General features: G+C 44.4%; 1 protein-coding gene across 1 annotated transcript in view; it reads left to right on the plus strand.

The window, feature by feature from the left end:
* Positions 1 to 23,522, plus strand: part of mlxip (MLX interacting protein) — a 44,276-nt gene that overhangs the window by 15,615 nt on the left and 5,139 nt on the right. Inside the window, exons 2-14 of the mRNA XM_063194766.1 lie at positions 4,043 to 4,149; positions 4,949 to 5,034; positions 6,003 to 6,086; positions 6,358 to 6,399; positions 9,119 to 9,392; positions 13,063 to 13,140; positions 13,383 to 13,633; positions 13,852 to 14,125; positions 19,076 to 19,206; positions 19,703 to 19,856; positions 21,977 to 22,065; positions 22,287 to 22,404; positions 23,213 to 23,322. Of these exons, the coding sequence (XP_063050836.1) occupies positions 4,043 to 4,149; positions 4,949 to 5,034; positions 6,003 to 6,086; positions 6,358 to 6,399; positions 9,119 to 9,392; positions 13,063 to 13,140; positions 13,383 to 13,633; positions 13,852 to 14,125; positions 19,076 to 19,206; positions 19,703 to 19,856; positions 21,977 to 22,065; positions 22,287 to 22,404; positions 23,213 to 23,322 (1,798 nt within the window). The remainder of the gene's footprint in view (positions 1 to 4,042; positions 4,150 to 4,948; positions 5,035 to 6,002; positions 6,087 to 6,357; positions 6,400 to 9,118; positions 9,393 to 13,062; positions 13,141 to 13,382; positions 13,634 to 13,851; positions 14,126 to 19,075; positions 19,207 to 19,702; positions 19,857 to 21,976; positions 22,066 to 22,286; positions 22,405 to 23,212; positions 23,323 to 23,522) is intronic.

Consider the following 23,522-nt stretch of genomic DNA (forward strand, 5'->3'; position numbering starts at 1 on the left):
TCAAGTTATACCATCGAAACATGTCAGATAAGGGTAAAAACTTGATTATTTGACTGGCTTTAACAAGAAGAAGTAACAAACGCAATACAGCTGTCTGTCTATCGTTTAGGTGGTCTGTCTGTCTCAGCCTGTCAGCTGATTAGTTGGTTAGTTGGCTAGTGTGTCTGTTGCTTGGGCGACCCATGTGTCTGTCAGTAGGCTGGTCTGTCTGTCTCCGCAACAAAAAGACAAACTGACCGAGCAAAAAACAGACCAACCAAATGCCAGTCTGCCTGTGCATCTGTCTGTTGCTCTGTCTGTCTCTCTGTCCTGTGTCTTGGTCGGCCCTTCTGTCTGTCTGTCTGCAGCTACGTGGTTACCCAACACTGACTCAAAGGAAAATGTTTGCTTGGTCACGTCTCCTCGCACGAGAGGAAAGGCGGTCTGAATCAGAGCAAGGTGATGTGCTTTGAGCACAAGAACAAATCCTGAAATTGACAGTTTCTAAAAAGTTTTAAGAGATATTATCCGGTTTGTACCGATGCGGACAGTCAAGATACGATGCATCTCGATTTTATTTGCGTTTCTTACCAATACAGACGTTTGCAAATCGATGCAACCGTACCGTACAGGTCGTATCGATTTTCCGATACGTATCGGTGAATCTTCCCTTCCCTACTACACACTTGGCCCGTCTGTCTTCAGGTCTGTCTTTCTGCGTAAGCGAGACTTGAGGTTGCCTAGCTCCTTTAGACAGGGCTTCTTCTCTACTGTATATCAGGGATCACAGCGTCGGGGGAACATGTCCATAGAAAGGCATGGGAGCCCATCCATGATGCCAAGATCGCTCTGTCTGTCTGTGAACCTCCTGCCCAATCTTCTGTCCAGAGCAGACGGCACTGAACCGTGTAAAAGTGAAGCTGTTACCATGCTCAGTTGTCGTATGGGCACAATGCCGTCTAGTCTCTGTGTCTCCTGAAGAAGTTGTAGAGAAATGTATTTGTTTTTGCCTCTCATTGGAAACGTTTTCCTGTTGGTATAGTTCATAGTCTGTTGTTTAGCAATTTTGTATGGACTGCTGTTTGTATTCAACTCGTAAGCACACTCACACACACACACACACACACACACACACACACACACACTGCTGTCTGCTTCATCATTCCCATTAGTTGCAAATTACACTCTAATCAATAAGCTGCTAAGCGCCTAATTGGCTGCCTGTTGGGAAACGCTAGTGAGAGTGTTAAGCTGGTGAAGAGGCCTATTCCCAAGGGTGTGTGTGTTGTTACTAATGAGATTCAAAATGCAGTTATAGTCAGATTACACTCTGTGAAGCTGATAATGACGCTGGGTATTAAATTGTATGGATCAGGATGACCTGAAATAAACATGGTGTGTTCTATCTTTTTTGTGTGTGTTAAACTTGTGCAACCCCATCATGTCAAGGTCAGACATGGGGCTGTTGCTGTCATAGAGTCCTGTGAAGTAGCTATACCATCTATCTACCCTTCACACAAATCATTGCACTAAGGGATCAGTGAGTAAGACCAACCAATGTGAATGGTCAAGATCAAGGTTTTGGAGAATTGCTAACTTCAAAGTGTCTACTAAACTGGACTTAACTCACAATATAACTTTTTTCAATGTTCTTTCCTAAATGCGAGCATATCTAGTTTAAAGTTAGAATGATGCATTGCACAACTACTGAATTGAAAAATGTACATGAAACTGGGTGATAGTGGCCGACCGTGGGCGGTTTTTGACCCTCTCCGCTTGGAGATCAAACCTCTGCTCTGACTGTTTAGCTACACTAAAGAGCCAGGCATGTTGATTCGGCAGTCAGAGCACACCCATGATCCCATGATGATGACTTTAATGGTGGTCATTCCGTGATGATGACATAAAACTGAACTGTAAAATAGACATGTATACTATCTAGTTAAGCGATCCCCACCTCCATGGGTCACTGTGGTTTTATGGACTTTGTGATAAGGCAAGTGTTTGGTCTTTGTCTGCGGATGGGTGTGTTGACCATTTCTGCCTTTATTGAGAGAGAGAGAGAGAGAGAGAGAGAGAGAGAGAGAGAGAGAGAGAGAGAGAGAGAGAGAGAGAGACTTTGTTAATCCCCAAGGGTTAATTGAACGCCACCTGCCCATCCACACAGCACATAAAAGCAGGACAGGACAACCCTAGGAGCCCATGGACGTGACGTCCAAGCCCACACATGGTCCCCTAGTCTAGCTCACAGCACCACAGCACCCCCATGACAGTTTTGTTTTGATGATCGCCTTAAATTCACACTTCGCTGCTAGGTTTCTATCTCTCTCTCCTCTCTCTCTCTCTCTCTCTCTCTCTCTCTCTCTCTCTCTCTCTCTCTCTCTATCTCTCTCTCCTCTCTGCAATTTGCAGGTTTCTGTGATGCTTGGACATTTAAAAGGAACAACATGAGCAGGAAACAATGAAGTGAAGTCAATTCGTTCTTGACTTGGGATGAGGATGATCCAGCTTTGGAAAGCAGAAAATACTTTGAAAATGTCCTGTTATTTTTACTGGAAAGTCAGCTACTACTTCTGCGCTTCCACTGCTGATGCTGCTGTGACTGCTTTGCTTACCAGGGCCTGACATAACATTTTTAGCTCCTTGACTGAATATACTTTAGGCTATTGCGATGCATTGTACCCAAGAATAATATACCTGTCAGAGTGGCTATTGTCACTGAAATTACTACTAGCCACCCCTAAGCTTTACCAATTATTTTGTCGGTTGGCAGGTCAAGCCTATGCGAAGCCCATTTGCTGACATAATGGCACCAGAGGAAGGGCGTGCGCTGTCTTTTCTCGAGTTCATATGAATGTATAAAGTTCACCACAAAATGTTTTTTTTATAATGGCTGTTAAAGTCTACGATTTTGCAATAACTGTGAGTGACATCAATTTCATAATAATAAAATGCAAGAAATTACAGAAGTGCAATGCTGGGTCAGGGGAACAGTCATGGGGACGTTTTGAAATGCTGCCAGGCTGCCTTTCACTGCCACCTGATCAGGTGGTCAGTTGTACAAAAAAAAAGTGCATGATGTAACTTATGGCAGTTTGAAAATTAAACCAACATCCAGGAATTCGGAGTGCTTGTTTTATATTGATAAAGCACACGGAAACACTTTCAGCAATGTTGGCGGGAAATCTCTTGCCAAAAAAATGTAGTTTGAATAGTTTCCTACTGAGCACACGTATGTTACCTGGGGGGTATTCCCAAAAGCAGGTTTAGTCAGTCACCTTCCGAGGGTTAAAACATTATCTGAGTAAGTATGTTTAAAGGCGTATGCCACTATTTTGGGGCTTAATACAGTTAAAATTGTTGGCTGGGGTTTATAAAGGTGGTAAAGTGTTTGCTCCTCCAAAACCTACTTACTTAAAGGGGTAAGCGACATATTCCCTCTTTTAACTTGTCTTAAAGCAAGACAATGCTTAACATGAAAAATAAGACACTTTACCACCTTTATAAACCCCAGCCTACGATTTGAACTGTATTAAGCCCCAAAATAGTGGCATACCCCTTTAAGTAAGTAGGTTTTGGAGGAGCAAACCATCTCCCTCGTGCAACTGAATGTCAATTCCGACTTGTATACCAAAAGAAGTTAATTGGAAATTGTTTGTTGGCCTTGGCCTTGGCTGTGGCCCAAACGGCTAAGGCTCTGTCCGGTTACGTCGGGGACCCGGGTTCAATTCTCGGCCAAGGTCCTTTCCCAAGCCTACCCCATCTCTCTCCAAACCATTTTCTTTTGACCTCTTCAATTATCCAGTCATAATAAAGACAAGTAGCCTTTTTTTAAAAAGAAAGAAAGAAATTGTTTATCATCTGATACACATTTAGTTTCAGCTGAGGTTGTATTGTAATAAAACCTGCTGATCCGGCCTTGAATGGGATCATTAAATATTATATAAAAATTTGTGTGAAGTGCTCGTCTACCAGCACACTCTTTTAGTTTCACTTTTTTGGTCGCATTGTTGTGTACAGTAAAAATATCATCTGATCTTCTGTGTGTCTTTTTTTGTCACAGTGGCAAACTAGTATCACCAAAGTGGAAGAACTTCAAAGGCCTCAAGCTCCAGTGGCGAGACAAGATACGCCTCAACAACGCCATCTGGAGGGCCTGGTACATCCAGTGTAAGAATCTCCGTCTGTCCGTCTGTCCGTCTGTCTCTAGTCTCTCTGTGTTTGTCTCTGAGTCTAGTCTCTGTGTCTTTCTCTGTCTCTTTTTCTCTTTCTCTGTCTCTGTCTCTTTCTCTTTCTCTTTCTCTCTCTCTCTCTCTCTCTCTCTCTCTCTCTCTCTCTCTCTCTCTCTCTCTCTCCCTCCCTCTCTCTCTCTCTCTCTCTCTCTCTCTCTCTCTCTCTCTCTCTCTCTCTCTCTCCCATTCTTTCCCCCTCCCTCTTATAAAAACTCTGGAATATTAGCAAGTCCAGCGCCTCCCCCATGTTAACTATCCATGTCATTTACCTCCATTTACTGTAACTAAGTCTGGGACCTTGGCACATATGTTTTGGATATGACTTGTCTGTGAGCGTGTGTGGGCAAATCATTACAGTACAGTACATTACACTTAGCTGATGCTTGTAACCAAAGCGACTTACACTTATTTAGCTTCAGGATATTGGTTACAGGCCCTGGAGCAATGTGGGGTTAGGTGCCTTGCTCAAGGGCACTTCAACCATGGATGGAGGTGCTAGGGATTTGGTGGGATTTGAACCCGCAGCCCTCTGATTTAAAGGCCAGTGCTCTAACCACTGAGCCATCCCCATCAGCTAACATAGTAAGTATCAGGATGAAAGAAAAATGTGTTTGACTTCTATAGTTGAAGTGTGTGTGTGTGTGTGTGTGTGTGTGTGTGTGTGTGTGTGTGTGTGTGTGTGTGTGTGTGTGTGTGTGTGTGTGTGTGTGCATATGTCTATGTATGCTTGATTACAGATGTAGAGAGGAGGGAGAACCCTGTGTGTCGGTTCGAGACCCCTCTGGACGGCAATATTGATTACGATGAGCCCCGACCAGCAGAGGTGAAGCCCATGTCTTATTAACACGCACGCACGCACGCACGCACGCGCGCACGCGCGCACGCGCACACGCGCACACACACACACACACACACACACACACACACACACACACACACACACACACACACACACACACACACACACACACACACACACACACACATTCATTCACTTATGCACATGCACGTACAGGCACACACACACACACACAGGACCAGCTGCTAATTCTCCCCTCGTGTTCCCTGCTACTGTGTCTCTCCTCCACTGATGCTAATGTCAATGACCAACACCTTTCTCTACTCCACTCTCTACCGTCCTCTTGTAGACCCTTGCTATTACCTTTGCTTGCATGCATAGCCATAAACCGTTTTTGACATTATTATTTTCATTGATTTGTTTTATTTTCATTTATTTATTGCTTATTTATATGTATTGCTAATTTCTTTTTATGGTTTACTACTTCATTTTATTTATTGCCAATTTCAATGCCTTGTCCGCTGTTGCACATAGCATTTCCGCTTCTTGATATTCTTTGTTATACATTGCACATACAGTCAATCCGGAAAGTATTCACAGCGCTTCACTTTTTTTACATTTTATTATCTTACAGCCTTATTCCAAATGCTACAAATGAATCTCTGTTGTCAAAATCCTACACAAATTATTCAGGTATTATAAAGGTGGTTCTACAAAGTATTAAGCAAAGGCTGTGAATACTTTTGTAAATATGATGTCTTTGTTTTTTATTTTTAGATATTTTCAAAACTGTCAAGACAACTTATTTTTTACATGGTCATAATGGAATAATTTGTGTAGGATTTTGACAACAGAGATTCATTTGTAACATTTGGAATAAGGCTGTAAGATAATAAAATGTGAAAAAAGTGAAGCGCTGTGAATACTTTCCGGATTGACTGTACGGTAACTCCCTCCTCCCATTCACTCCCTCATCTTTCCACTGTCGCCAGCCAACGGAGGTGAAGCTTGTGAAGAGGAGGAAAGAGATTGTGATCCGAGAGTACCACAAGTGGCGGGCCTACTTCAAGAAGAGGGTAGGTGCAGTGCCAAGCCAACAAGCTGTTTTGGTGTACAACTTGGGGTTTGTTTTGTCTTTGCAAACTATCCTGAAATAACAACACAACACTTGTATATTTCCTGTGTACTGCCACTTTGTATCTGCTAGTGTTGTTGGTTGTGATTATGTCCTTAATTGTTAAGTCGCTTTGGTTAAAAAGCATCTGTCAAATGTAATGTAATGTAAATAAAGCAACATAATGTAATGTCATGTAATATAATATATAACTTCCTCCTCACTGCCAACAGTTGCAGCGGCACAAGGACGATGACCTGTCCAGCCTACTCAGGGTAAGCACACGTCTATCCACATGTCTATGTGCATGTACGTTCATGTGTGGGTGCCAAAGCCATCTGTTTTGGATAAAAAGATGGATGGATGGATGGATGGATGGATGGATGGATGGATGGATGGATGGATGGATGGATGGAAGAAAGAAAGACAGACAATTTTCTGTTTCATGTGTAACAGACAATGCTTTATCTAATCTAAGAACATAATAATGGTTAGATAGTAGTAGTAGAGTAGAGTAACTTTATTAATCCCCAGGGGGAAATTCAGGTATCCAGTAGCTTACATAAATAAATCCAGTAGCATACACAAATAAACAAATGCCCACATGGACATTTCAAGACACAAATAACACAGGAATAGTCAGGGAGGGGAAAATAAAAATAAAAATAGTAAAGATAAAGAATGTGAAAATGTAATATGTAAAACATATTAAAAGGTAAAAGGTAATTGCGCAAAAAGACATTCTGTGACTTGGGATAGACCATGTGCAGATGAAGGCATTTGTGCAAAAAAAAGCCCTCTTTCTTGTACTAATTGTCTGTTGTATTAATTATAATTGTTATGAATAATTATAATTAGAATAAATGGCTGTGTACAATGCCTATGACTGTATGCCTGATGGTTGTTCCTGTTTAGTCTACTGAAAGATGCTACTAAAAGGTGCTAAAAACACTAGTGCAAAAAAGTCGGACATTGATTTAATTCATCATTGTACAGCTGGGATAAAATTGGTCATGGGGCCAGAATCAGATTCTTTCAAGAGAGACCACAGGGGAGCTTACACTGACTCCATCCATGCAAGTCTATTTATGTAGAAATGAAAATACATTAGATGCCAACAAAGCACGGCCTTTGCCGTCGTATCTTAAAGGGACACTGTGTGAGATTTTTAGTTGTTTATTTCCAGAATTCATGCTGCCCATTCACTAATGTTACCCTTTTCATGAATACTTAACACCACCATCAAATTCTAAGTATTCAATATAACTGGAAAAATTGCACTTTTCATTCATGAAAAGGGGGGTCTTCTCCATGGTCCGCCATTTTGAATTTCCAAAAGTAGCCATTTTTAGCTGCAAAAATGACTGTACTTGGACCACACAAGAAAATATTTGTTTATTACTTAGTACACTTTCATGTAAAGATCAAATGTGGCAATAGGCAGCCCAATTTCAATGAGCAGCATAGTTGCAGTACCTTTTTTTGACCATTTCCTGCACAGTGTCCCTTTAAAGCAAGACTGTGGGATTTTTGATATTGGACACTAACAATTGTCTAAGTTTAGTCAGTCTTGTAGATATGTGGAGATAATTTGTTTGGTATTCCAAGCAGAGGTGGCTGGTGCCAGGTTAGCGCAAGTGGATGGCTTTTTGTTGTCCTCTCAGTAAAACGGTTGCACACACACCTTCTCTCTCTCTGTACACTATTGGGCTGTCATTTAAACTGTACAAATGTTTTCCATGGGTTAAGAGACAGGATAGTGGAGGAGAGACAGGAAGCGAGTTGAGAGAGAGAGACGAGGAAGGGCTGGCAAAGGACCCAGGCCGGAATCAAACCCCGGTCAGCCTCGTAGCAGACGAGTGCCCTACTGTTGGTGACACGGTAGGGCCAGAGGATACTCTGTATATCAGGGCTATTCAAATGGCGGCCCTGGGACCAGATGCGGCCCTTCGATGGTCAGGTTCTGGCCCCCCACAAGCCCCTTAAAATACAGAATCGTTTTTTGGAATTCAGAGATAAAACGGGTTCTATATCGAGCTGAAACGGGACACGGGACGTTAAAATGCAGGACATTACATGCAAAACTTTCTGGGGGAGGAAATTCATTGTTAGTTGCCAACCATAATACATACGTATAGTTCTGCCCCTTTACTGGGAGGAATTTTAAAAACTGGCCCTCGTTGAAATTTAATTGAATAGCCCTGCCGTATGCTCTTCCCAGGGCTTGACACTGGCACCTGCCAACCGGCCAAATGCTGGTAAAAACTTGGTTGTGGCTGGTAACAATTTTAGTGTCACTAGCCAATTTGGCAGGTAGCTTATTCTATGGCATGACATATCAGAATAGCGTATATTCTGCACTTTGCTCCTTGTGTATCAATTGTTTGTATTTAAATTCAAGAAAAAGCTCAGTTTATCAGTTTCTATTTGTTTGATTTATTTCCATGTAGAAACCCATGCACTCATCTTCTTGCTTTAAGCACCTCATCTTCTGAGGTTAGATGTACAGCGTCATGATAAAAAAAAAATATCGAATTTGTGGCTAGTAGAAAATCTGGATGGCTAGTGACTCGAGAAAATCACTAGCCACAGTGGCCGGCAAGTGAAAAGTTAATGTCAAGCCCTGGCTCTTCCGTATCATATGCTGGCCTGATGGGAGCTACAACCGGGCTGGATCTGGCCCGCGGGCTGTCAGCTCGGCACCCCTGTTATATAGTGTAATTTCACTGCATTTATTTCTGTTATTAATGTTCAGTAATCATGACAAATATGAGTCAGCCTTTCGTAGCATGAAAAAGTTGAGAATGGGTCTAGTTTAAACATGCATGAACAATCCCACTGCCTGACTGCTTGTTGTATGTATGCATGTGTCTGTGTGTGTTTGTGTGTGTGCCTGTGTATGTGTCTGTGTGTGCTTGGGTATTTGTTCCTGTGTGTTTTTGTGTGTGTGTGTGTGTGTGTGTGTGTGTGTGTGTTCCCGGTTGTGTCCACAAGGGGGCAGAGGAGCAGTATTCCCTGTTTGGCGACCCCTTCTCCGACACCTTCCGTATGTCCCTGTGCCAGGACGAGGAGGCGGGGGGCTCGGGCCTCCACCACCACCACCACCACCACCACCGCATGGGGGGCCGCAAGAGCCTGGACTCCCCCGTCCCTATGGAGATGGACCCCTTCATGGACATGGACGTCCTGATGTCCGAGTTCTCCGACACGCTCTTCTCCACGCTGGCCTCGCACCAGCCAATCGCCTGGCCCAACCCCCGCGAAATAGGTACGCATACTGTAGAGCAGGGATTCTGAACCATAGGCACGGTCGTAAAGTTATACTCCCGCAGCCCGTGCGGGGTGGGGGGGGGGGCTGACGGCTGGGGGGGGCCCTCGTTGGGAGAATGCATGGAGCGCGATGACAAGGTTTATTTATGCAACCATGTTAATTGAAGTTTTTTATTTTCTATTGTTTCCATTTAAAACTTTATGCTTGTTTCTCAATTGCATTGTACAGGTTAATAGTTTAGATTGAAGGTGGAAAAAGCTGTGAATTTATTCGTCTTTCTGTCATTTTTTTACATCACAAAAACCTGACATTTGGGGAGGGGTGTGTAGACTTTTTGAAGGCACTGTACATTAACCCTTGCGTCCTGTAATTCTGCTTTCAGTACGCAACACGACAAACTCGGAGAAATAAACAATGGAAACTTTATGGCCCATATCGAACTCCTTGCGCGTTACGACCCCGTGTTGGAGAAGTTGATCAAAAGTAAAAGTAAAATCAAATACTTAAGCCCCAAAATTCAAAACGAAATGATATCTATCATGTCACAAAAAGTATTGGACGAGATAGTGAAGGAAGTCCATGAGGCAGAATTTTATTCTGTCATATTAGACACAACGCAAGACATATCCAAAGTAGACCAGCTGAGCCAAGTGCTCCGATATGTCACGATTCCTAAAGATGATAATGATGTGCCCTCAGACGTGCAAATTCACGAGAGTTTCATGGGCTTCCACTCCGTCCATGACCAAAGCGCACAAGGCTTGGAAAAAATGATCCTCGAGCTGTTGGAGAGGAAGGGGATATCGGTCAATAAATGCAGGGGACAGGGATACGATGGCGCAGCCACAATGAGCGGGGTCTACTCGGGGTTACAAAAAAGAATCTCAGATAGAGAACCAAATGCAATCTACGTTCATTGTGTGTCTCATAATTTAAATCTAGTTTTAAACGACGCGTGCCAGAATGTGGCAAAGGTGAGAGATTAATACGTGGCTGGACATTTGCCTATTGCCAAATTTGATCTTTACATGAAAGTTTACTAAGTAATTAACAAATATTTTCTAGTATGGTCCAAGTAGAGTCATTTTTGCAGCTAAAAATGGCTATTTTTGGAAATTCAAAATGGCGGACCATGGAGAAGATCCCCCTTTTCATGTATGAAAAGTGCAAGTTTTCCAGTCATAATGAATACTTAGAATTTGACGGTGGTGGTAGTATTCAAGAAAAAGGTAACATTAGTGAATGGGCAGCATGAGTTCTGGAAATAAACAACTAAATATCTCACACAGTGTCCCTACAAACGTCCATGTCCAACACATTGGGCATCTAGAAATGATGCGGCGCACGCCCTCCGGTTTCGTTATCCAGACGTAATGAAAGCACTGACTAAAATAGCTCTGCTGTCCAAAAAAAACAAAGAACGCACTGAGGCCACTGGTCTCAAAGCCAGCATGGAAAATTTTGAATTTGTGTTTCAAACAGTCATGCAGGGTAAAATTCTCGAGTCAATCCACATTGTTTCCCAACATCTCCAAAAACAAAACGTGGACATACTGCAGGCAAGCCTGGCTCTCACTGACGGTGCGTGTGTGTGTAGCTCTGGAGCTCCCCCTGGTGGAGAGCTACACAAAATTCAGTCTGGAACACTGCTGTTACCATGCCAAGTTAAATATCAACGGCAACTCGCATTGATGAATCACAGGACAGATTATATATACTATATTGACTCTTTGGAGTTGAACAGAAAACGTTTTATGAATTTGTTGGTGGTGAGTAGCAATATGCAGCATTTATTTTGTGCCTCGAGAACAGCATGCTAACTTCAGTGCTATCAGACGTAGTTTGTGTACACAAATGCACCGTCTGTGACAACCATGCTAGTATCTCTCAAGTGTGTCTGACAACCTTGCGTCACTCAGAGGTGAATATGTCAGCCTTAAACAAGCTGCACAAGACCTGGCCAAAATGTGGGGTATCTCTCCTGTATTTCCCGAGAAACGCAACAGGCGCACGAAAACACATTTCGACGAATTGTGTGAGGACGAACGGCTTACAAATGCAGAGGAGAATTTTAAAGTGTCTGTCTTTTACGCCACTTTAGACATCATCGTTGCGCAGGTGGCTCGTAGGTTTGACAGCATGCGAGAAGTGGCACGGAGGTTTGGGTTTTTGCGCCCCCAGGAACTCGTCTCGAGATCAGATAGCGAGTTATATACATCAGCGAGTAATCTGGCTGAACAATACAGTGATAATTTGTCTGCTGAGTTCCCTGACTAGATCCTGGCATTTAGGAGTGTGTTACGACCCGTTTCTTGAAGAAATTGATGGTGGGGTACAAGAGTTGGCCCACACTCTCTTTGTAAAATACAGCTCTTTATTGTCCAGTTTGCCTGACGTTGCCACAGCTGTCAAGTTGTTCTTAACAATACCAGTCACCGTCGCAACTGCAGAGAGATCATTCTCTAAACTAAAATTAATCAAGACATACTTGCGAAGCACTATGTCGCAAGATGGGCTGAGTGGGCTAGCCATCCTCTCCATAGAGAACAGACACGCTCGCAAGATAGACTTAGACGGAGTGGTGACACACTTTGCGCATAGATGCGCTAGGAGGAGTGCACACATTTACGCGCATCCAAAGTTCTAAATGCACTGTTTGATTGACTTGATTATTGTTCTCCCACCAATTTTCTCTAACTTCTGCCAAATTGTTTTTATTATTATTATTATTATTGTTCTGCGTTTCATTTTTACTCGGTAAGCCTATTTTATTTAAACTTGTTATGTATGTAAGTTATCCACTATGGATTTTGAGAAAAATTTTAAAACATTTATTTCCCCAAAACTTAATAGGCCTTCTGTGACCTAATTATCATTATTATTACATGTTACACTCTAAGTACCCTGCAGGGGGGCCCCAAGTGCTTGTGTTACGCCACTGATCATAGGGCTGTGGCCCAAAGTTGGGCCGCGCTCACAATCTCCAGGACCGCAGTCAACTTTTAGTTTCTCACCATTGGGCCGCTTGGGCCGTGGGACCGCTTATCAAATAGACTACTAGTGTGCGTCTTTTCCCTCAAACGCAACTCTGTCATAACACAATGACCACACTCCGCGTTTTTGTTGTTGGGGGGAGATTAATTAAGAACAAGACAGTAACACAGCCAGTGATGGTAACATCCTTTGCAATGGGCAATTTGAAAAAATAGAAATTACCAACCGGTTACGGTTCCGAGCTGATTTGGCGAGGTCTTCTGTGTCCTAACATCCTCACGTTTTAGTAGTTAGAAATAGGTGTTCAACGGTTAGGCTACTCAAAATGATTCTAGTTACTGAATCTTTATCCCTTATACTTGTCGAAGTGTCCCCAACATGACGGTCCTTTCAAGAATTTTGCCTGATACTGGAACATTTTCCGTCCGACTCCTTCCGAATTTCTGTTGTTCCCGCGCTGCGTTTCCACTTGTATAGAAAAGCGTCTTGCATTTACGATCAGCAGATTCACAAAGCACAAGTCAAGAGCTGTCATGCAAACTTTGAGCTGTCAGAGAGGCATTCAAATGTGTGAATGACTCTGACTTGCTAATAATAAAGGATCAATAAATGCTACTCTACTCTACTCTACTCCTTGGCGGCGGTAGTGATTGCCTGTCTTGTGTCTCCACAGCCCATGCAGGAAATGCAGACATGATCCAGCCAGGCCTCATCCCCCTGCAGCCAGACTTCACCGACGAGCCCTGGCCAGGTACTGTCACCTCTCATGCGCAATTAATTCATTAATATGGGGAAATATGGTTTATTGTTTTATGATTTATTTATTAATGTATTTCTTAAGTCATTCATTCATTCATTCATTCATTCATTCGTCAGTCAGTGAATGTGGCATGTTCTCCTGACTTCTGACGTGTCTTGTGTGTCTCGCATTGTGTGCCTGTGTCTGTTTGTATTTGTGTGTGTGTGTGTGTTTTTGTGTGTTCTGCGCCACAGATTTGTTCCTTCCGTTCCGTCCCTCCATCTCCAGCTTCAGTTCCTTCGCTCCTGTTGCTGCTCCTGTAGCCGCACCCCTACCTGTTGCTGGCCCAGTACCCCTACCTGTTGCTGGCCCAGTACCCCTACCTGTTGCTGGCCCCGTACCCCTACCTGTCGCTGGCCCCGTACCGGTGGCTAACCCTGTACCTGGGCCCGTACTTGGGCCCGTACCTGGGCCGGTGCCCTGCAACACTTCTCAAGACTCTCAGGTACACACACACACACACACACACACACACACACACACACACACACACACACACACACACACACACACACACACACACACACACACACACACACACACACACACACACACAGAGTTAGTGGCCATATGATCACTGTCCTCAGGAGTATCCCTGTGCTGTCATTGTCCCCTGATCATTCCTCCCTCTCTCCCTCTCTCTCTCTCTCTCTCTCTCTCCAGGCTCCCATTCTGCCGTCTATGCCCCTCCCCACAGACCTCCCACCAATCAGCTTAGACCATCGCCTAGTTCCCGCCCCTGGACCCCTGCCAATCGCCCCGGAATTGGCCAATCAGAGTGCCCCCGCGGATCCAAACCCCTCCTACCCTCCGAGCTACATGCCCTTTCTAGCCGTGCCATTGGCTGCGCCCAGCGGCCAACCCCTCCCCTTGGCAGCCGTCCCGCCCCCTCTCCCCTGCCCAGCCGTATCAGCTGAAACGCCGTCCATGTTGCAAGGTGAGTACTGCCAATAGAGCTTGAAAGTGACGTCACTTACCCCGATTTCATGGGACCTCAACGGCGTTTTTAGCCGAAAATCGTAGCATGATATCCAATGGCGGTGTTAAAATGATATTTCGATCCCCTTCGAGCTGTGCCACGAGCTCCATATATGTTGTTTCTGATATTTTTGTTTAATTTTTCGTACGAACCCCCAAAATTTTTCATGCAGACGGCCTCGGAACAAAACATTGATACTTCTGCATGAATAATCTTTATCTAGCCTCTCAAACAGCATATTTGTAGCCCAGCGCATATAATGACTGTTTGTATTGAGATGTCCATACCTTACCCACCATTGTGACATGTATCAGCAACTGAATCTCCTATCACCCAAGACCAGAAGGCAACTACACTGGCTTCAGTTTATCTATAAATGCTATTTCTTTAATTACCCATCTTATTTACAAAACTATTTAAATCCATATAGGTCCACTCATGGACTTAGACATCTTGATCATTTGTTTTTTTCTGTGCCACGCATATCTAAAGAAATAGGAAGGCGTGCCTTCAAATTTAAAGCCCCTTCTGACTGGAATAGATTACCCAGCTCATTGAGATCTATTTCATATTTTCCTCTCTTTAAATCATCCTTGCTAAGTTTTCTGCATTCATATGACCAGTGCACTTGCTTTCTTGGTCGTTGACTCAAAGCAACAACAACAAAAAAGTCTATACGCCTGCTTTAGTACCTGGGTTCAACTGTGGTTTTCTCCTGAGTCCTTTATTTGTCTTTTAATTATAATTTCTTTTTAGTGTTATACAAATGTAATATTTTTTGTGTTTTACTTGCTGATTTTTTCCTATAAATCTATTTGAGGTAGAGACGTTGGACTGCTTAGCCTGTAGTGATGAAGAGCTCTGATGTGGATGTGTGACTGTGTGTAATGTATGTTTTTGATGTTTATAGGGACCCCCTCGAAAAAGAGATGGAACATCTCAAGGGGCTATCCCTTAATAAAAGAATTGAATTGAATTGAATGACTGAGATCAGAAGATATTTACTCGCTACCATGTTGTTAGATGGTCAGCTTAGGTCCCGTGAAATGCGGAACTAAGGGGCGGGACTTTCAAGCTCTATGCTTTGATTCATGAACACTGGGTCCCCTCTCTTCCTGGGCCTGGGACAATTGACCGGTTTGTCCCCTTCCTGTCAGCTTCCTTGCTTTCACACATGACCTTGTTCAGGTCGGCAGAGAGCCGCGCTGGTGCCCAGTTCTGTTCACACCCTCTAATCTCGAACCAGCTGACGTTTTCACGCCCAAAGTCAAGATTCAAGATTATTTAGTAAAGGACCACTTCAGTCAATGTCAATGTTCTGTTGTATTGCTCACGCTACCCTTGACTTGTCAGTACCCGGTGATGCCACATTTTTCGGCTCAGCCCTTCCCGAGATCTGAGCTATTCTAACAGGGGCAGCTTTTGTTCACATTTTGAAAATTCTTAACGTAGGCCCTACTCCAAATATTTTACCAAAATGTATCGCTGTTTGCTGAGGTTGCATAACCCTTTGGATGTTTTTGGGAATGAATCGAGATGTTTTTTTTGGAATGTGAACAAACACCTGCCCCCATTACAATAACCAGGATCTCGGAAAAAAAAAATCTCAGGTACTGACAAGTCCTGGGTAATGTGAGCATTACAATTGCATGTTGAAATTGGCTGAAGTTACCATTTAAGCCAACCTCTTCCGATTTCACATTTCCCCCCCCAAATGGAAGCCAGACAATACTGATATTTCCAATGGCTCAATGGGGCAGATTTAAGGCGACGACGCATGACTAGTTCTGTCATTGGCTCTGCTGGTAACCTATGTTGGAGGATTCAGTCAGGCCTAGTAGGTTAGGAGAACTTCATAGTCACGATAGCCGGGTTTGAATGAGGCTACATGAGTAAGTGGGGGGCGCAGGGGCACATTGTGTTAGGCCCCCACGTGGGGTATTGCAATGCCAATGAGGACCCAGGTATGAAATCGGACTGAAAGTTTTGGCAAAGGACGCGCTCAACTTCTTGGAAAAACGAAAGTCTTTGTGTGCGCAATAAAATGTATCAACTTAAGGAAGAAAAATCAGCACTCACAAACTGCGTGTACCACACACTGATGAAGGCTTGATAGCCGAAACGCGTTTGCTTTTTGGACATGGTGGTAATATAAATAAATAATGAGACGCAGTTTGTGAGTGCGGATTTTTCTTCCTTAAGATGAAATCGGACTGAGCCATTTCCCAATCCCACCCCATATCTCTCTCCCACCAGTTTCCTGTCTCTATCTTAATCTGACCTGTCTAAATAAAGTTTAAAATACATGAGTAGGCGTCACAGTTACGCAACTGATGAATTGCCGCAGCATGAAACTCGAAGAAAATGTTCCAGAAAGAAGTCCGGTTGCTCATAGCTGCCAGTACTCTGCTTTGCATAGCATGACCTGACTGAAGGAAAATCTCCACACTCACACATCTACATCACAGTCATACTGTTGAAGTAGGCCTATCTACATCTTATGCTACAGTAGTAACAGAAGTGTTTTTCTGGACTTTTTGTGCCTTTTTGTGTATGATAGGATAGCGAAGATTTGCTAGGAAAGGAGTGGGGAGAGGGAGACGGGGAAGGATCTGCAAATGACTCGGACAGGAATTGAACCCGGGTCGCCGGCGTAGTAACTCAGTGCCCTACCATTTGGGTCACGGCAGGGCCAGACATCATGATTTTTAACTCCTTTCTGAGAAGATGAAATGGGTCTGTCAGAGGTCGTCTATAGGGTAGTGGGAAGCTATTCTTGCCCTCGCTCAGTTGGGCAGGGCTAATGTGTCGGTTGGGAAGACGCATTTGAAGGAGACAATCTTTCTATTGTTAAAGGGACACTCTCTATTGTTATCAACTGAACCTACACAGCGAGGCGAGGAGCACATCACCCTCATACTCAAGCAGCTTCACTGGCTCCCCATCAAGTCACACATTACCTATAAAGTCCTCCTCCTAACCTTCAAGTCCCCCCATGGTCTGGCACCCCACTACCTCACAGACCTCTTTCACTCCTATGACCCCTCAAGATCCCTGCAGTCCTCTTCCAAGGGCCAGGACACCAGTGTAGCTGCTCCCATTCTTTGGAACAATCTGCCCGACCACATCCAGAATGCCCCTTCACTGGCCATGTTTAAGCAACACCTTAAGACACATCTCTTTCTGGAGGCTTATGGCTACTAGTTCCACAAGCACTTTCACTTACATGCATTCACACACACGCTCACACACTGACGCACACACACACACACACTTTCCAACACAACACTCTGTGAAGCGTCCTTGGGTGTTTTGAAAGGCGCTATATAAAACGAAAGTATTATTATTATTATCTCCCCTTGCTACTGTATCTCTCAAACTTTCCGTTCATTAGACCAATGTAACATTTTTATTAGATTTTTTAAGTATATATTTTGGTAATGCTTTACTTTACGGTACAGTTACCATATGTAATTACTGCATACTTTCTGGGTAACAACAGGGTATCAGAGAGAGGTTACATGGTATCTAATGGGTAAAAAGGGGTAATTATAAATAGGCCTGTCACAATAACACATTTTGCTGGATGATAAATTGGCCAAGAAATTAACGATAATATTGTCTTCTCGATCATTTTCAAAAATTATAATGAAAATGGGATAAAAATTCGAATACACCCTTTTTTCCCCACTTTTTTAGGGCATCTATGCCTGTATTCCGACAGGACAGTCAAAGATGGCGACAGGAAGCGAATGGGACAGAGAGACAGGGGAGGATTGGGACGCAAGCCCAATGTGGGGGGCCCAGCGTGCTGCGCCACAGCGCCCCCCGCGAATACACCCTTTATAATTGCAGCAGGGGGTGCTAGATAGAGGGGTAGATAGAGAGATATACAAGGTAGACAGATTCAAAATTAAATGTACACCTACGTTTAAGCATCATTGCGCTGAGTGAAATGTGCCTATTGATATTCAGTCTAAGAAAGAGTGATGAGGAAAACAAAGAAGCATGCAATAACTTATTGTGGCAAAAAAGTTATCATGCTTGTAAAAACTTATTGTGCGATATATTGACTTATTGAATATTGTGACAGCCCTAATTACAAAGTAAATACCATTAATTGGGTAACAACAGGGTAACAGAGAGAAGTTCGATGACTAGATGGTTAGAAAATGCACAGTAGTTTCATAGTAATTCTTGAGATATGTGTATTACATGGTATTTACTTTGTAATTGCCCCCTTTTTAACCAGAACTTTACCAGTACTTTTACGCAGAAAGTACACTGTAACTACTGTACCATGAAGTAAAGCATTACCTATATTTTTTTGTGGATTCTCGTGTCTTTATTGTGACCGTGAAGGTATGGACAGTAAATGAATGGGAGAAACAGTTCTAACCAGGGGGTCAGGATTTGGCTGATTAGCTTCGCCGATTAGCAAGGCACTTCCTCGTCGCAATTCCGCCACCACTTCGCTCAAAGAGGGTGGACGCGATTGGTGGGTGCGCGAGTTTAGTGTTGGGCACACATACCTATACAGGTGTGTGGTTAGGCACCTCCATGCATCCAATGCCCGTCTTCCATATATCTTTCTGGTCAATCATAAGTCAGTCATTAATGTGTCACGTAATTGGCTGAGTAAACTCGTTCAATTTTAATTATTTTGGCTTAATTCACTAGCCTAGCATTTCCCATTGAAATGACTGGAGGCGGGACTTATTCACTCTCTCCAGTTCTTATACTACCGCCATGGTTCTAACACCCAGTGCCATGAAATAGACAGATGAGAAATGTTCACATTCACAACAAAATGCACGAATGAAGGATGGCAGAAAATTCAGGTTTTCAAAGTAATCATCAAAGGTGCTTGCCTTCCTGCCAGTTTGATGATGTCATACTTGTTGCTAGGTGCTGGAGATGGTGGCTCCTCCCCTTCTTCGCTGTCTGTCATCACGCACACCGCCTCCACCGTGGTCACCCCTAGCAACGCTGCCACCACCTTCAGCCAGGGGGCCGAGCTACCCCCCACACCACCACAGGTTGGTACATCTGAAAAAAACTGAATTGAACAGTTTCGATTAAAAATTAGTTTTAATGACGTGTGAATTTTTGCTTTTCAATTATTTTGAGAACAGTTAAAATATTTGAAAAGCAAAAATTCTTGCATGAAGTTATGTGCAATGTCTGCTACATGACCACCTTAATTTCCTAACCAAAGTAAAGATACATGCATTTATTATTACTACTATATTTCTATACTATATATACTATATTCTACTTTGCCTCTCTACCATCAAATCAATCCGTGCTTATATTAGTATCAAATCAATGGATGCTGACCCGTCTCATCCTCCTCAACCCCACCCCCCCCAACCTCAGGTCCTACCTCATCGCCTCCCCTCCACCTCCTGTCGCAGCATACAGCCGGCTGCTCTCCCCCATCCTCCCCCTCCCCCCCTTCTGGGCCCCCATCGCCCGCCGCCCCGCCCCCCCCAGCTGCCCCAGCTCCAGCCCCAGCCGCAGGTGCACGTGCAGACTGCCGCCACCCCGAGCCTGGCCCTGAACTCCGCCTTCATCCAGCCGCGACCCCTGGGGCCCCCCGTCTCCTCAGGGGGGAGGAAGGGTCGGCAAACGCAGCGGATAGCCCCCGCCTGCCCGCGGCCCTCACCACAACTCACTATATTCACAGGTGAGTCTCTCCTCTCCACAAATCATATTCACAGGTGAGTCTCTCCTCCCTACAAATCATCTTCACAGCTCCCCACAACTCATATTCACTGGTGAGTCCCTATCTTTCGCGCCCCTCAACTCATATTCACTGGTGACCCCCTATCTTTCACACCCCACAAATCATATTCACTGGTGAGTCCCTATCTTTCGCGCCCCACAACTCATATTCGCTGGTGAGTCTCTCTAAACTCAATTCATATTCATTGGTGAGCCTCTCCTCTCCTCAACTCATATTCAATGGTGAATCTCTCCTCCCCACAAGAAGTGAGCCTCTCATCTCTCCTGCCCACAACTCATATTCATCAGTAAGTCTCTCTCTCTCACTGTCCCAAATTCATATTCACAGATGAGTCTCTCCTCTCCCCAACTCATATCCATAGGGGAGTCTTAACCCCTATTAGAAATTGGAACTCTTGAAAACTGATTTTGGCGCTGTGTGTGTATCAGGCGTAAAAGAAATCAAATTCCCAATGGTCTTTTTGTTCAATGTAGTGCCGTAACTATCCACCACTCTGCCTCCCACCAATTCTCTTAACTCAGGGATTGGCAACTGGAGGCCCAGGGGTATCGGGACAGATCAGATCTGCCAATCTGTGCATCAAATGCCCCCTATGAACATTTTTTGCCTTGGCCCTATAGTAAAAATGTTCTTCACCCAGTAAAAACACTGTGTAAAATGTTTTGAAATTTGAATGAAATCTACCGGGGCCACCAGCCCCATGAAAATAGAAAATAATGGTGATAGTCAAAATCTTGGAATATAATGAACATTTCGGTGCATCAAGCTACCCAATAAAAACATATTTTACACAGAGTGACTTTACTGTGCATAGAATTTTTTTATCACACAGCTGAGGCAATATGTTGAAATTTAGATGAATTCTACTGGGTCCACCAGGCCCATGAAAATACAAAATAATGGTGATAGTGATGGGCAACCTGGATGGGGGGCTGGTTTTCATAGGGGGCTGGTTCTAGGTTGCTGGTTCGACTCCCGACCCATCAGGTTGGTGGGAGGAGGAATTAACCAGTGCTCTCCCCCATGACTGACATACCGACATACACTTTCACAACATAACCCTGAGATGTGTGCTACAGTCTGATCCAAGGTCATTTCCCCAAGGTCAAAGTCAGGGTCCCCAAGGCCATCTCTCACTCGTGTCACCTTAGTCACAAAGTTGATTGCCAAACCTGGTCACTTACTTCCTTTTAATTTAGGCCAAAACACTTGCCCATCTCACGACCCCCCTTATGACCTCACAGCTGACCTTCATTGGATGAGAAAGCCCGGAGACAGACTGGCCGTGAGTCAGTCTGGGAGATTCTGGGTTGTGTTACCTTTGCAAGGGCATCCCTCCCTACCCAGTCACCCGTGATTCAGCGTTGTACAGTCCAGCATTACAGTACAGTCGACCTCTTCACACATCTTTAGTGTTGCAACAGTGTTTGGGCAACAACGACATCCCTGCGTAGTCAGCCGCGATTCATGATTAAGCACATAACAGTCCGATTGGACTTAACAGTAAGTGCTTGTAAAGGGTTTGCCTCATAAGCGAAAACAAGAAGTGCTCCTGTCCTGATCATATCGTGTTAAATGTGCTGTGTGTCATAATCACACGCGTGTGCGCGTGCGCGTGCGCGTGTGTGAGAGACTCTGCTTGACATGTAGACCTGTATACTAGACCTGTATTTCTCTCATATTGTTTGCTGCTGAATATATCTTCTCTTGAACGTGTTTTTGGATTAAATATAGTTGTAAGCTGTAATATAATAGTGTGATGACGGCTTGTTTGTTAGGGACCTCAATGTAAATAAACCGTAGGGCTTTTTTGTGTCATCCCTGACTATGGTTCAGTTTGCTGTTCCATGTTTTAAATCAAGAATGATCAAATAAGGCCCTACTACCGTGGCTCTGAACCTTCCCCATCTCTCTCTCCCACACGTTTCCTGTCAAAATCTCTCACTGCCCTGTCATGAATAAACTATCGTAATAAAATACCAAAAAATACATTTAAAAAAATGATCAAATAAATGAATCCATTAATTCATTTCCTCTTTTTTGTGTGTTTGTATTTGCAGCTCCCTTCGCGGGTCACTCGGGGGCTGTGATCGTCACTCCGTCCCCTGTCAAGTGTGACGCGGTCATGGCCTCGCCAGCTGTCACTCGGGTAACACACACACACATACACACACACACACACACACACACACACTCACTCACTCACTCACTCACTCACTCACTCACTCATTTGGTCATTTTATCTGTTTGTATTCCTATTTATTCAATTACCTGTTGATCGATCTCCATTTGTCTCCCTGCATTGACTCATTTGTTTTGCTTATTGTTTATTTGCCTGTTCATTGTTGTTTGTTTGTTTGTTTGTGTCAGACATCAGCGTTCCACATTCTCCCCCAGTCCCAGAAGTCTCCGCAGCCCATAGTGCCCAAAGAGGAGACGGCAGCCTCGACGTCCAACAGCAAAACACCCACCCCCTCCCCTAGCCCTGGTCAGCACGCGCACACACACACACACACACTCACAGACACACACGCACACACGCACACACACACACACACACGCTCACACGCTCACACACTTACACACACACACACCCTCCCCTATCCCTGGTCAGCACGCACACATACACACGCTCACACACTCACACACACACACACACACACACACACACGCTCACATAAACACACATTCGCTCACACACATGCACACGCACACACGCACACACACACACACACACACCCACGCCCTCCCCCAGCCCTGGTCAGCATGCACACACACACACACTCACACATGCTCACACACACACACACACACACACACACACACACACACACACACACACACACACACACACCCTCCCCTAGCCCTGGTCAGCACACACACGCTCACACACTCACACACACACACACCCTCCCCTAGCCCTGGTCAGCGTACACACACACACACACACACGCACACGCTCACACACACACACTCACAGACACACACGCACACACGCACACACACACACACCCTCCCCTAGCCCTGGTCAGCACGCACACACACACACACGCTCACACGCTCACACACTTACACACACACACACACACACACACACACACACACACACACACACACCCTCCCCTAGCCCTGGTCAGCGTACACACACACACACACACACGCACACGCTCACACACACACACACACACGTTCAAAGGCTCTACTTAACTGTCAAATATGTGTTATGTAATTATAAAGTATATACTGGTGTGTGCGTGTGCGTGTGTGCGTGTGTGTGTGTGTGTGTGTGTTTTCAGGTGTGGATGGGCGTTCGTCAGGTCAGGGTTCGCCGTGTGGTCTTGAGCAGGCTGCAAGTCCCCAGTCGCCCCTCAACTCCACTGTGCTGCACAAGAACGAGAACAACCAAGTACGTGCGTGTGTGTGTGAATTTTGCGAAATTCATCTTCAACTTGCAGGTTTATTGTCGTGTGTGTGTGTGCGTGCGTGCGTGCGTGCGTGCGCTGCTGAGTGTGCTCTTTGTGCAGTGTTTCCATATTAGTCAAAGTGGGTGGGTGGGTTAGCCACATCAGAGATGTGAAAGATGTGTAGCTATTATGATTGAAAAGA

The sequence above is a fragment of the Engraulis encrasicolus genome, chromosome 3, assembly GCF_034702125.1.
Source record: "Engraulis encrasicolus isolate BLACKSEA-1 chromosome 3, IST_EnEncr_1.0, whole genome shotgun sequence".
In the NCBI taxonomy this organism is placed as follows: Eukaryota; Metazoa; Chordata; class Actinopteri; order Clupeiformes; family Engraulidae; genus Engraulis; species Engraulis encrasicolus.